We start from the raw sequence: 12596 nt of genomic DNA, 5'->3' as shown, positions 1-12596 counted from the left end.
CAACACCTCTATTGCGAACCACAACACCTAATTAGAGAGAACAAAAGGAAATGCCCTGCCACAGTGGCAGGGTGGGGTGGGGGGAGATGGGATTGGGGAGGGTAGGAGGGATGCTGGGTTTACGGTGGTGGAGAATGGGCACTGGTGAAGGGATGGGTCCTCAAACTTTGTATGGGGGAAACATGAGCACAAAAATGTATAAATCTGTAACTGTACCCTCACGGTGATTCACTAATTAAAAATAAATAAATTAAAAAAAAAAAACAGAATCACTCCTGGCGGTGTTTGGAGGACCATATGGGATGCCGGGGATTGAACCCGGTCGGCCAGGTGCAAAGCAAAGGCGCTCCTCACTGTGCTATCACTCCAGTCTCATTACATCTGTGTGTTGTTGTTGTTGTTGTTGTTGCTGTTGGGCTGCTTTTTGGTCACACCCACCTACTCCCATTTCTTGAAGGTTGTTTCTTTGTTAGTGATAAACCCTCCTCTAAAAGGATCAAACTATCAAATAGGCATTTGAAACTGCATCAGCACGAATGAAATATTCTACTCTCTGGATGATACGTGTCACCTTGACACCAAGGAGCAGCTTAGTTTGCTCCCAGTTTTGGGGCCTCAGATAAGAGATTTGGGGCGCCATATTCCCCAACTCTCTGAGGAACAAGATGGTTTCCTTACTGCACCCAAGGAAACGGGGCCCTGGCTCCACAATCCAGATCTAAGATAAAGCGTTTCCGAGAAACTTGCTTTGCTTTCAGCCTATCAACCCTGATTTCACTTAAGTTCATCTAAATTCCACCTCCCCAGAATCTGGTAACGTCAACCCTTTGCGGGTTTCCTGTAGCCCGTCTCACACACGCTCTCCCCCACTGAAAGATTTCATAGAATAATTATGTTCTTTCCTCCCCGCACAGGGGGATGGCTTCTGAGACCTCACGTATGCAATACATGTGCTTTCCCATGGAGCCGTGGCCCTGACCCTAAACCTAGTTATATGGATAGCAAGCTGGATCCTCAGGTGGGCTAAGTCCTGGGACTGTCCCCCACCCCCGGGGACCTAGAACAGTGCAAAGAGAAATCTAGAGGTCATGCAAGAAATATACAGCAGAGAATTGATGTCTTCCCTCACTGATCTCATTCCCCTTGCCAGCTACAGATGGGAGAGTTGTGAGCATGTAGAGGGAGGGGCCAGGGCTGTGCCTAGCATCTGTGAGGCCCTAAATTCAACCCCAGGCACTGCATGCCTGACCCCACCGCCCCCAGCCCCCAGGAGTGCTGGGAAACGGCCCCTATTTTCCAAAACAGAAGTGGGGGAGGAGGTTGGGGAGCCATTCATCCACCCAGAGTTCGGAAACATCTGGAGCTGAAGAAAGAGTTATTGAAATAAATCAATCAGTCTCTACTCGGGCTTGAGGCGATGGAAAGATCTAGAGCTTTTACTAAAGCACAATGGGAGCACTGGGCGGGTTCCTTGATGTTTATTTGTGGTGTGGCCCCTTTTCCCTCGCTGAAATAAGACCTCAGCAAAAAGGCAAAAGCAAAAGGGAAATGAGGAAGTCGGGAAGTGAGGAAAGGGAGTATTCTAAAAATGCCTTTCCTGTGAACACAAGCTTTGTGCTGGTCTGGGAGGGAGGCAGCGGAGGCGGGGTCATCTGCTAGCCTGGCCTGTGGGACATGACTTCTCTTGTTTATCATCAGTCACATCTGGGCCAGCTGCCAGAGCCCTACCCCCGCCCCCCCCCCCACCTCTCTGCTATCATTGGAGGAGCACAAACTTCAAAGTTCCTGCTAAACACCGGGACGGGTTCATTGCTTGTTACTAGTGGACCTGCAGTGGCCGGGCTGGGCAGGCTGGGCGGGCTGGGCCCAGGTCCAGAACCGAGTGGAGAGAGAGCCACACCATGCCAGACTACTGTAACTGCAGCGACGTCTTCCAGTACGAGACCGACAAAGTCATCCGGATCCAGAGCAGGAATTATGGCACCATTAAGTGGCTCCTGCACATGATCGTCTTCTCCTATGTTAGGTAAGGATGGTGTGGGCATGGCCCCCACTCTGCCGGGGCGGACAGCACTGACCCCCCCCCCCCCTGAGGCGCAGCTTCCGGTGCAGAGCCAGAATTCCATGTGGCTTAAACACTCTCCTGCAAGCGGGCAGGCTGGCGGCGGAGGAGGGGTAGGAGGGACCCAGAGGCAGTCTGCGGCAGGGAACGATGACAGGAGGCGGGTGAAGGAAAGGCTGGGTCTATCCCCGGTCTGCCAGGGCGAGCCAGGCAGGCATGCCCAAGGAAGGCGGGAAAAAGCAGGGCAGTGCCCTGCATTCCCCGGGAGGAGTGAGGAGGTTCGGGACGCGCCTGGTGGTAACGCAGGCCCCTCTCTGCACCGTCACTGCTGACCGGGAGGAATCGCACCAGACTTGAAATTGGAACTTTAGGTCTCCAGCGCCCAGAAGGCGCCTCCTGTTCCCTTTTCCAACAGCCTGCTGTGATGCCGTGTGCATGCTGCACAAAGCTCCCATTTAAAGTGTGTGATTCGTAGGCATTTCGTGTATTCACTGAGCGGTCTAACTACCACCACTACCACCACAAGAAGCTTGTCGCACTCAGCCTGAGAATATTTTCATTGCCTCACAGAGAAATCCCACGTTAGGCCGGGGACGTGGCTGAGGGACGGAGCACAAGCGCCACACGTTTGAGGCACTGGGTTCAGTCCCTGGCACCACAAATGGGAAAGTGGGGCGCAGAGGGGGGCAGAGCAGCAGGAGGGCATTTACTTTGGTCGGCGTAGACCCGGGTTCCATCAGCAGCTTCCCCGATGGTCCCCTGGGCCCCACCAACAGTGATCCCGGAGCACAGTGCAGTGTGGCCCCAAAACCAAACCAACATCATCACCGTCACCACCATCCTTCGCCTCTGGCCTGATCCTGAAATCATTTTAGAGTGCTGCCGTCTCCGTGTCTAAGGGCTTCAGGCAGTGTTTGTGTTCGCACCTGGCACTGCACCCCGTCCCGCCACGCTCTGCAGACGCATCCCCCGTGTGCTCTTTCCACTGGATCTTGAACATCTTCAGAGAACCCACCCTGGGTATCTACACCCAAGGTCACGGCCACGGAGTAGCTCCATGGAGGTAGATGGTGTGGCGAGAACTTGGGTCTTTGGTGTGGGGGGCTCCACGTACATATCCCTCAGGCCCCTCAGAGAAGCCAGACGAGAGATGAGATGCGCGGGGAGGGCGTGTCTAAGGGCTTCAGGCAGTGTTTGTGTTCCAGCCCAGAATCCCGGGGAGCCAAGCATTCTAAATTTAAGTCTGGCATTCCAGATTTTAATGAAGTTAAATTTGTCAGGGTAGATGAGAGAACACATTTTATTTTAAAGTCTGTTATGACTTTTAAATGTTAAACATGCTGTCTTCGGGCTTCTGCTTGTTCTCTCGCCCAGGTGTTAATTTCCTGCAACAAATCACCTCAAACTTGGTGACTCAAGACAACAATTTATCCTCTCACACACAGTTCTGGGGCGGACACCTGCAGTGAGGTGTCAGTCGGCCGGGCCGCACTTGCTCTTGGGGCCCTGAAGCGGATCCTTCCATGGCTCTTCCGGCTCCTGGGGAGAGGAAGGTGTTCCTTGGCTGGCGGTCTGGGGTTCCTTGGTGCCTGGTGCCTGGTGTTCCTTGGCTTGTAGTCCGACATTCCAGTCTTCAAGGCCAGCCCATTTGGCTCTCTCTGATGAATCTTCACAAACTATTTCCTCCTTTCTCTGTGTGTGTGTGTGTGTGTGTGTGTGTGTGTATGTGAAATCTTCCCTCCCTCCCTGATAAGGACACATGTAAGGCCATGTGGGACATAGGTGGGTAACCCAGGAGAGTCTCACCATCTCAGAATCACATCATCAAAGACCCTTCCCCAAATATACTCATTTTATAGGTTCCAGCAATCTGGACCTGCGAGCATGGCGGGGGGGGGCAATTATTCAGGGAACAGCAGTGATTTAGACCCCGAACCCAGTCCCAAATGGTATTGTTACAGGCGGCCCATGTCTGTGATCACTTTCCCATGTCCTTAGCCATAGCCAGCTGACATCTTTTCTTTCTTTCTTTCTTTCTTTCTTTCTTTCTTTCTTTCTTTCTTTCTTTCTTTCTTTCTTTCTTTCTTTCTTTCTTTCTTTCTTTCTTTCTTTCTTTCTTCCTTCCTTTTTCTCCTTCTTTCTTTCTTCCTTTCTTCCTTTCTTTCTCTCCTTCTTTCTTTCTTTTTTTTTTGCTTTTTGGATCATACCGGCAATGCACAGGGGTTATCCCTGGATCTGCACTCAGGAATTATTTCTGGTGGTACTCAGGGGATCCTGTGGGATGCTGGGAATCGAACCCGGGCTGGCCGTGTGCAAGACAAACACCCTCCCACTGTGCTATCGCTCCAGCCCCGACATCTTTTCTTTGGATCATTTCTGCTCCCTTGGTGTTGCTCTTGATGTAAGTGTTCAAAAGAAAGATGCCGGAGTGTTGGTTCTCTAAGAGAGAGCATGAACTGCCCAGTGAGTTTGAGAAATCACTTTCTTCTTTTTGGATTTGGGGCCATATCCAGCAGTGCACAGGGCTTTTTTTTTTTTTTTTTTTTTTTTGGGGGGGGGGATAGTGTAAGAGGCATGTTTGGGCCACACCTGGCAGTGCTCAGGAGTTACTCTTGGCATCAGATGAGGTACTAGGGATCAAACCCAGGTCAGCTGCATGCATGGCAAGCACCCCACCTGCTATGCCATTGCTCCATCCCATTGAGTCCTGTTGCTTAGTCTTATTATTTGTCACTCTGTCTACTTCTCTCTTCTACCACCGTCACCACCTTGTGCAAATTCTCTCCTGGATGACCCATTAGGTTCCTGGATGGTTTCACTCCCTCAATTTGTCCTCGTGTACTTTCTCCTTCACTTTGGCAAGAGCACTGGGTTCAAGCTTCTTGGTTCTGCCAACTTATTAGCTACATGACCTTGTGTAAGTTGTGTGTTTTTTTTTTTATTTTTGGATCACACCCAGCGATGCTCAGGGGTTACTCCTGGCTCTGCACTCAGGAATTACTCCTGGTGGTGCTCAGGGGACCATATGAAATGCTGGAAATTGAACCTGGGTCGGCAGCGTGCAAGGCAAACTCCCTACCCGCAGTGCTATCGCTCCAACCCCGTAAATTGCATTCTTAAGATCATGTTCTGACTTGTCATTTCTATGGTAAGAGGATCTTAGTCTTGGTCAGGGTATCTAGTGCTAAACAACGGAATCCACTGTACTGAGTTTAAGGAAGATTATCTAGAAAAGGCAAATTATATTATAGAGACAAGATATTGGTGGGAATTCTCTACTTTGGGAATGGGGAGTGACTGGAAATTAGAATGAGGGATCTTACTGGAATAAGATCTTATTGGAATAATGAAAGTTTCTAGAACTGGGTTATGTTCTGCCTGGCCATACCACCCTGAACACACCCAATATCATCTCAAACTGAGTTTGCTAATGGTTGCACAACTAAGCAAATTTGCTGAAAATCAATAAAACAGGTCCTTAAAGTGAGTGATTTTATGATACATAACTTACATCTCAATTAAGTTTTTTAAAAGAGGAAGAAAGGACCAGGGAGATAGATAAAGGGCTAGAGTGCTTTGCATGCATGAGACCCACATTCTTTCTCTGCATGACATAATGCCCCAAACATGGCTGAGGGTGATGCCCCAGCAACATGTCAGGAGTAACGCTATGCAGGGACGGAGTGACAGTACAGCAGGTAGGGCACTTGCCTTGCATATAGCCAACCAGGATCAATCCTGACACCCCAGATGGTTCCCAGAGCTCACCAGGGGTGATCCCTGAGCAAGAGTCAGAAGAAAGGGGCTGGAGCAATAGCACAGCAGGTAGGGTGTTTGCCTTGCACGCGGCCGACCGGAGTTCAAATCCCAGCATCCCATATGGTCCCCTGAGCACCGCCAGGGGTAATTCCTGAGTGCAGAGCCAGGAGTAACCCCTGTGCATCGCCAGGTGTGACCCAAAAAGCAAAAAAAAAAAAAAAAAAAAAAAAAAAAAAAAAAAAAAGAGTCAGAAGAAAGCTCTTAGCACTGTCAGGTGTGGCCTCAAAATTAAAAAAAAAATCACTGTATCACTGTCATCCCATTGCTCATCGATTTGCTCAAGCGGGCGCCAGTAACGTCTCCGTTGTGAGACTTGTTACTGTTTTTGGCATAGTGAATATGCCATGAGTAGCTTGCCAGGCTCTGCCATGTGAGCAAGATACTCTCGGTAGCTTGCCAGGCTCTCTGAGAGGGGTGGAGAAATCAAACACAGGTCAGCTGCGTGCAAGGCAAACGTCCTACCCGCTGGCTTAGTGCTCCAGCCCCCCCCCCCCAAAAAAAAAGACAACAGGATTTGGCAACTGAACAGATGAGGGAGAATGAAGGAGAAAAGGAGGTAAGGAACACAGTAAGTTTGGGATTTGGGTAAATGATGGTCAATGGAAGGTCTTATCGGGGTAGATAATGGAGAAGAAAACCTCATTTGGGGTGGAATATGAGTTGGGAATGAAAGGAACTGACTAGTGGATAACTGAATCCATGTGCATGTCTGGACCTGTGTGTGGGCAAAAGCCAGAACATGAAAGTAACTGCAGCGACCAAGAAGAGAAGATAAAGATGAAAGGCAAGGGGCTTAGGCCACGAAGGCACGCTAACCTGACTGTGGCGGGGAAGATAGAGGGCCCTGAAGGAGGCCCAGAGGCGGCCGCAGAAACCCAAAGAAACCCAGGAGAAGTTTCCAGGAAGCTAAGGAAAGAAGAGGAGGGAGGCGGCTGCCTGGTCGAAACTGCTGAGAGTTTCCAGGAAGATCAGGTTCCTGACCCTTCTATTTGGATTCAGTGGCAGTGACGCTGTTTACTTGGCTCGCGGCAGTGAAGAGGGAGTGGGGGTGGGAGCCAGACTGGAGTGGGCCGAGGAGTGAATGAGGATGTGGAAATGGATGCGATGACTCACTCCTTCAAGGGACTTGGTGCCAAGGAGAAGAGAGGCATCAGGCGGCAGGAGGGGGAAAGGGTGGGGTTGAGGGAGGTTTATTCTTAACACAAGAAGCAGCATTTAAATGCAAATGGAGCGGAGAGCAGAGAGAGGGAGCGGGTGGGATGCAGGGTGGGATGCAGGGAAACCGTCCCCACCGTTGTCGTCACCAGCCCCACAGGCAACGCTTGTTCTATTCTGGGACTACGCTCGGTGCTAAACCTTTCTGGCTTACTTTGAGCAAAAATCAATCTCCCCCTAGTTCTCCTTTTTGGGTAGAGTTTCCCCCTGGGGTCTCTCTTCCACTTGACAGTCATCAAATGGCAGAATCTGCCGCTGGATTTCTCCTCTGCTTCCATTTTTTTTTTTTTTTTTTTTTTTGCTTTTTTGGGTCACACTTGGCGATGCACAGGGGTTACTTCTGGCTCTGCACTCAGGAATCACCCCGGCGGTGCTCAGGGGACCCTATGGGATGCTGGGAATCGAACCCGGGTCGGCCGTGTGCAAGGCAAAGGCCCTACCCGCTGTGCTATCGCTCCAGCCCCCAACTCTCTCCTCTGCTTCCAAATGAGAGCCCGTCCCTCCTGCTGTGTCTCCCTCGTCCAGGCACTGGCCCATCTCAAACGCCCTCAGCCAGACTCTGGCTTGATAAGGCCGTCGTCGGAGATGGTCCAGGTAGCCCCAGAGAGATGGCTCAAGGGCTAAGCAGATGCTTCATGTGTGGGGGGCCCAGGCGTGGTCTCCTGCACCACAGTCCCTCCAAGTACCCAGCTGGGAGTAGCCCCCCAGCACTGCCAGGTGTGACCCCAAACTTCAGAAAAAATTTTAAAAGTGATGCTGGTTTTCTTCTCTTTTCCTCCCAAGGAGTGCTCTGAGGACCCTGGGTGATTCTAGGTGATTCTCCACCAGCGGGGCAGGAGGGGCAGGGCTACAGCTTGAGATTGTGATGCTGGCCACGCAAACTCTGCAGTGCTGGGGACCACCAGAACCACCCTGGCGGTGCTCAGGGATCCCCCCCGGGCCGAATGCAGGCATTCTTCCTCCTCTGGCAAAGGCAGGAAGTGGTTCAAACTTATAGTTTAGAGAAAACTAATTTAGACATAGAATGCACCTTCTCTGACCCCCAAATCTAATACTCAAGCATGAGAAGATTTGGGGGATGGCACTGGGCCACACCTGGCTGTGCTCAGAGCCGACTCCTGGCTTCGTGCTCAGGGATCACTCCTGGCAGTGTTTAGGGTTCTGGTGCTGGGGACTGACCCAGGACCAGCTGCATGCAAGGCAGATGCCTTACTCCTGGGATAATCTCTTCGGCCCATTACTCTGTAAGTCTATGTCAGCAGCACGATGTGGGGTCCCATCCTGTCCCGCAGGGAGGACCCTTCGTGGGGCTAAGGAGGGGACGTAACCGAATGAACAGACGCAGAGCCAGAAGGAGGAGGAGAGAGAGAGTTTATTCACAGCAGTTACAATACTTATACCTCTTGGTGGGAGGGGGTGGTATGCATACTTGGACCCCCACAGGAACAATAGTAAAATGTTGATCAGGCATGGCCGTTGGCTAGTGAGACAAGTGGTGAAATGATAAGATCACAGGAATCCCAAGCAGCCTCCGCTTGACTAGACGATAAGAGCCAAGCTCTGTAAGATGGCTCCCTACATCTCCCCCTGTTTTGTTTTAAATTAAATGTGGTCAGGGGAGGCATTGTCCGGTATCCCTTATGACACAAACACGAAAGCATGAAAGTACACATCTCAAGGGGGGAGATGCGGGCGACACATGTGCTCGGCCACATGGCACAAGCAGCACATGGGCTCAGGCAGCATATGCGCACACTTCCTTTGTTCAAGGTGTCTTTTATAGGGTCTCTTCAACCTGCCCCCACGTGGGGGCTTCTTCTCGGGTAAAAGTCCGTTGCTAAGGAGGTTACCAGGGAGGTTGGGAGTGGTGATGGTCTTCTTTAGAAAATCTTATCAGGTCTGTTTTCTGTATCCACAAGGTGGGTCAGTCTCAGGATTCTCCTTCCCAGAGACTTTATTAATCTGTTTCATTGCCAAGGGCTTTTCCCTATCTACCTGCCTACATCATATTCCCCCCTAGAGATTTCACCACCTTAAATCTTTAAGGGGAAAATGGTCGGTGATCCATCTTCTGAAGCTGCTTCATGCTGACAGAGCGGCGCAGACCCTGCCTGCACAAGGGGTGAAACCTCAAACTACCTTAGTTTTAGTGGACCCCAGGCAATGAACTGGTTGGGTTCCTGAAGTTATCTGAAAGAAAAGATCAGATCAATTAGACTGAGGGATGGCACTTTGAAATGATTAGACTCTGGAGATGTGGAAGGTCCTTTCTGACCTAGTAAGGACAAAATAGTTTGCTGTCTTAGGAAGCATAAGAGTTAAAGCAACAGAACCCAAAGCAACATAATGCCATACCCATTTCTGTCATAAAAACAATGGAAAAGAATAACTGCTCCACCCATGGTTGATAGAAAATGACTTCCTATGTCCAGATTTTTCTAGTGGCCTAGAAGCACCACACCACTTCTCAGGTTGGAAAAGCTACCTATCCACTGAAGCTGTCATTTGGAAGCAGTAGATATTTATACCTAGAATATGAGCATTTGATCATTTACATGATGTCAAGCTGCCAATCCTCTTCTTGGTAAATTCCTTGATGCTGAACAAGTGTTAGGAAAGGAAGCCCAGAATTTCCACTAGGTTCATTAATGAAACAGAAAGCATAGTACTGAGTTCCTTCCCATGAAAGATGGCTTTCAGACTAGTGATAGCAAGTTCAACATTGAGTCCCAAAGACGAGGCTGCTTACTTTACAGTCAGCAAAACACATTTTACCTGAATTACCCAGAAGGAATACCTTTTAGATCAAGATTAGAATACATTTACTAGATCACTCTGTAGAATTTGAATCTGATTCTTTAAAAGGCAAGTTACAGAAACATGGTTTTCTCTCCACCTTCATTTTAAAATTTGCCTGATGGCTTAACAAATCTGACTTGTTCTTTTGCATAAACACAGCAAGATTGGAGAACTCTCCATTTTGGGGTACCCCATTATTTACTGATAAGTCCTGGGGGTTGGGCTAAAGACAGGAGGCACACCAATAACGGCATTAATCTTATGTGGCACGTCAGAGTTACCCAGGCCTGGCCATAAATGTCCCACAATGAACTGGATGGTCTCGAGCTTTCAGGTTGAACTGGAGGTGGCCTTTTCCGTAGATGCATCCTGGCAGAAAGGAGTCCATCCCCTCCCTTTTTCAGGGCTGGGAGGGATCCTGGTTTCCAGGGTTTTTCTTGATGCTGAGTAGGCCCAGATTGTGTCAGTCACACAGATTCCCGGATTTCTCATTTTCCATAGCAGTGATGATCTCCATTCTTTCCTTAAGCCAACTGGCCTCTAGGGTCTCCCTGAGGTTTGTAGGGTACTTGAAACAGTACCTGTTAAATACCTGCTCCTGTCATTTAGACCAATCCCTTGACTCTTTCCCTGAAAGAGGGCTTTGGGGTCCCATAATTGATTTTCCTGTCTGCATGAGGGGTAGACCCTATTACAGAGAGGAAAGACTTTTGTCTGGATTTATGCAAACCAACATAGTGCCACGAAGCATCAAAAACATACCGAAGGTACAAAGAAGAGAAAAACATTTCACTTTACTCACAGTGAGATACAACACACCCATTTGTTGTGGGTCCTAGTCAAAGACGCTAAAATCTGTAGAGAAAAAAAGGTGTACATGGGGCTGGAGTGATAGCACAGCGGGTAGGGCGTTTGCCTTGCACGCAGCCGACCCGGGTTCAAATCCCAGCATCCCATATGGTCCCCTGAGCACCGCCAGGAGTAACTCCTGAGTGCAGAGCCAGGAGTAGCCCCTGTGCATCGCCGGGTGTGACCCAAAAAGCAAAAAAAAAAAAAAAAAGGTGTACAATTTAACATCATATTTAACCCATTCAATCCCATGTTGAAAACATTGACTTCCCATTAATAAGAGCACTGTACTGGGAGTCCAGTGTACAGTTAAACATGTCTAATTCATTTAATCTCATTTGAAAAACCCTTGATTTCTCGAAACTTTTGAAGAATTCAATTATCTAAGAGCACTGTAACAGGAGTCCAGACAATCCATCCAATATCTTTTCCATAGATCCTACCAAAAAACATACTAGAACAATTCTGCATGTGATTTAAAGAGTTTCTTAAAACAGTGATCAGTTTCTTTCCTTCAAACACAACCTCAAACCTTCTACACATTCCTTTATATTCATTCTGTCCTGTACCTTTCCTTCAACCCATTTCAAAATCAACTTCACTTTAACAGGACTACTTTCCTTTTTCCAACTGATGATATCTGCATCCATTATCTTTCTGACTTAAGACATACATCTATATTCCTTATAGTCGTCCCACAAATTTAAACTCTTATTTTACTAAACTCAGTACAACATGATTTCCCAAATTTGGACACTAATTATCAATCATCTCATTTAACAAGACAAAACTACTCTGCCATACTATTTCAAAAGCATTGTCAGTTCTATAGATATTGAAAAAGGTTTAGAAAGTTCTTACAACATATATTCACTTGGCAAAAGTTCACTTCACATTAGAAATTAACCAGGAGACATCTTAGAATTCTGATTTCTAGGAAAACACAAATATAAAGATTAAAACACTCATAGATTACCATAAAACATTAAGGATCTCACACTTGCGTACAAAGTTCTCTGATGGTCCGAGCTAGGTATGATACCTGGTGACAAAGCTTTGCAGTGAATAAAGTTATCAGAATAATAACATGCATTTTCATGTACTGGACAGACTGACTTAACAATAGTCAGTAAAAGTTCCCACATCTCAAACTTTAACCAAGGCCCAATACTATGGCTTTAGACTATCAGGCTGACACCTGAGATTAATCTATTATAATTCTTTGCTAAGTATCAATAGAAATTTTAGTTACCGAGTCTCAGATCAAATAAAACACTTGTAGAATAAATTTTGCAACCAATTTTATAACTCTAGAAAAACATATTTTAACTAAACCATTACTCTTCGAACCTGTTTTTAACCACAACTATTTCAGCTCACATTCTAATAATCCAATATAGATGCATATGTACATTTACACAACAGCATAAGACCTTTAAACCATCAATTTTTATGAAACATGAGTAAATCTTCTTTGGCTTAAGTTCAATAGTTCTCGTACCTTAGTTAGTTCAAATCACAAGCTTTCTAACTTTATCAATTCCACAATACAAATATGCTTTCAAACACAGAAAAAGCCCTTTGGGTATTTATATATATATAAATATATAATTTGGGTATTTATATATAAATATATATATATATTTAACCAAACTTTGACAAAAGCATAGAAAGAAAAGCATTTGGACTGTCAAATGTTTATGGAAACACAAGTAAACTTTGTTTATTTTGAGGGTTTCTGTACCTCTGTTGCTTGAAAAACAGCTAAATTCCTCATTAAAATTGGCTGAGGCTTATAAGATAAAGCCTTGCACTCTCTGAATTCTTATTTCACTTTTAGTTTTCTGGCTCT

The 12596-nt window shown here is 47.4% G+C and overlaps 1 protein-coding gene across 1 annotated transcript in view; it reads left to right on the top strand.

Moving 5' to 3' along the window:
- The first annotated feature begins 1843 nt into the window (after window positions 1-1843).
- Window positions 1844-12596, top strand: part of P2RX7 (purinergic receptor P2X 7) — a 63357-nt gene continuing 52604 nt past the window's right edge. Inside the window, exon 1 of the mRNA XM_055147577.1 lies at window positions 1844-2026. Coding sequence (XP_055003552.1) covers window positions 1902-2026 — 125 coding nt within the window. The 5' untranslated portion in view covers window positions 1844-1901. The remainder of the gene's footprint in view (window positions 2027-12596) is intronic.

This window comes from Sorex araneus, chromosome 9 (assembly GCF_027595985.1).
Source record: "Sorex araneus isolate mSorAra2 chromosome 9, mSorAra2.pri, whole genome shotgun sequence".
Taxonomy (NCBI): domain Eukaryota; kingdom Metazoa; phylum Chordata; class Mammalia; order Eulipotyphla; family Soricidae; genus Sorex; species Sorex araneus.
The sequence above is the reverse complement of the archived record's forward strand: the minus strand, read 5'-3'. Positions and strand labels throughout refer to the sequence as shown.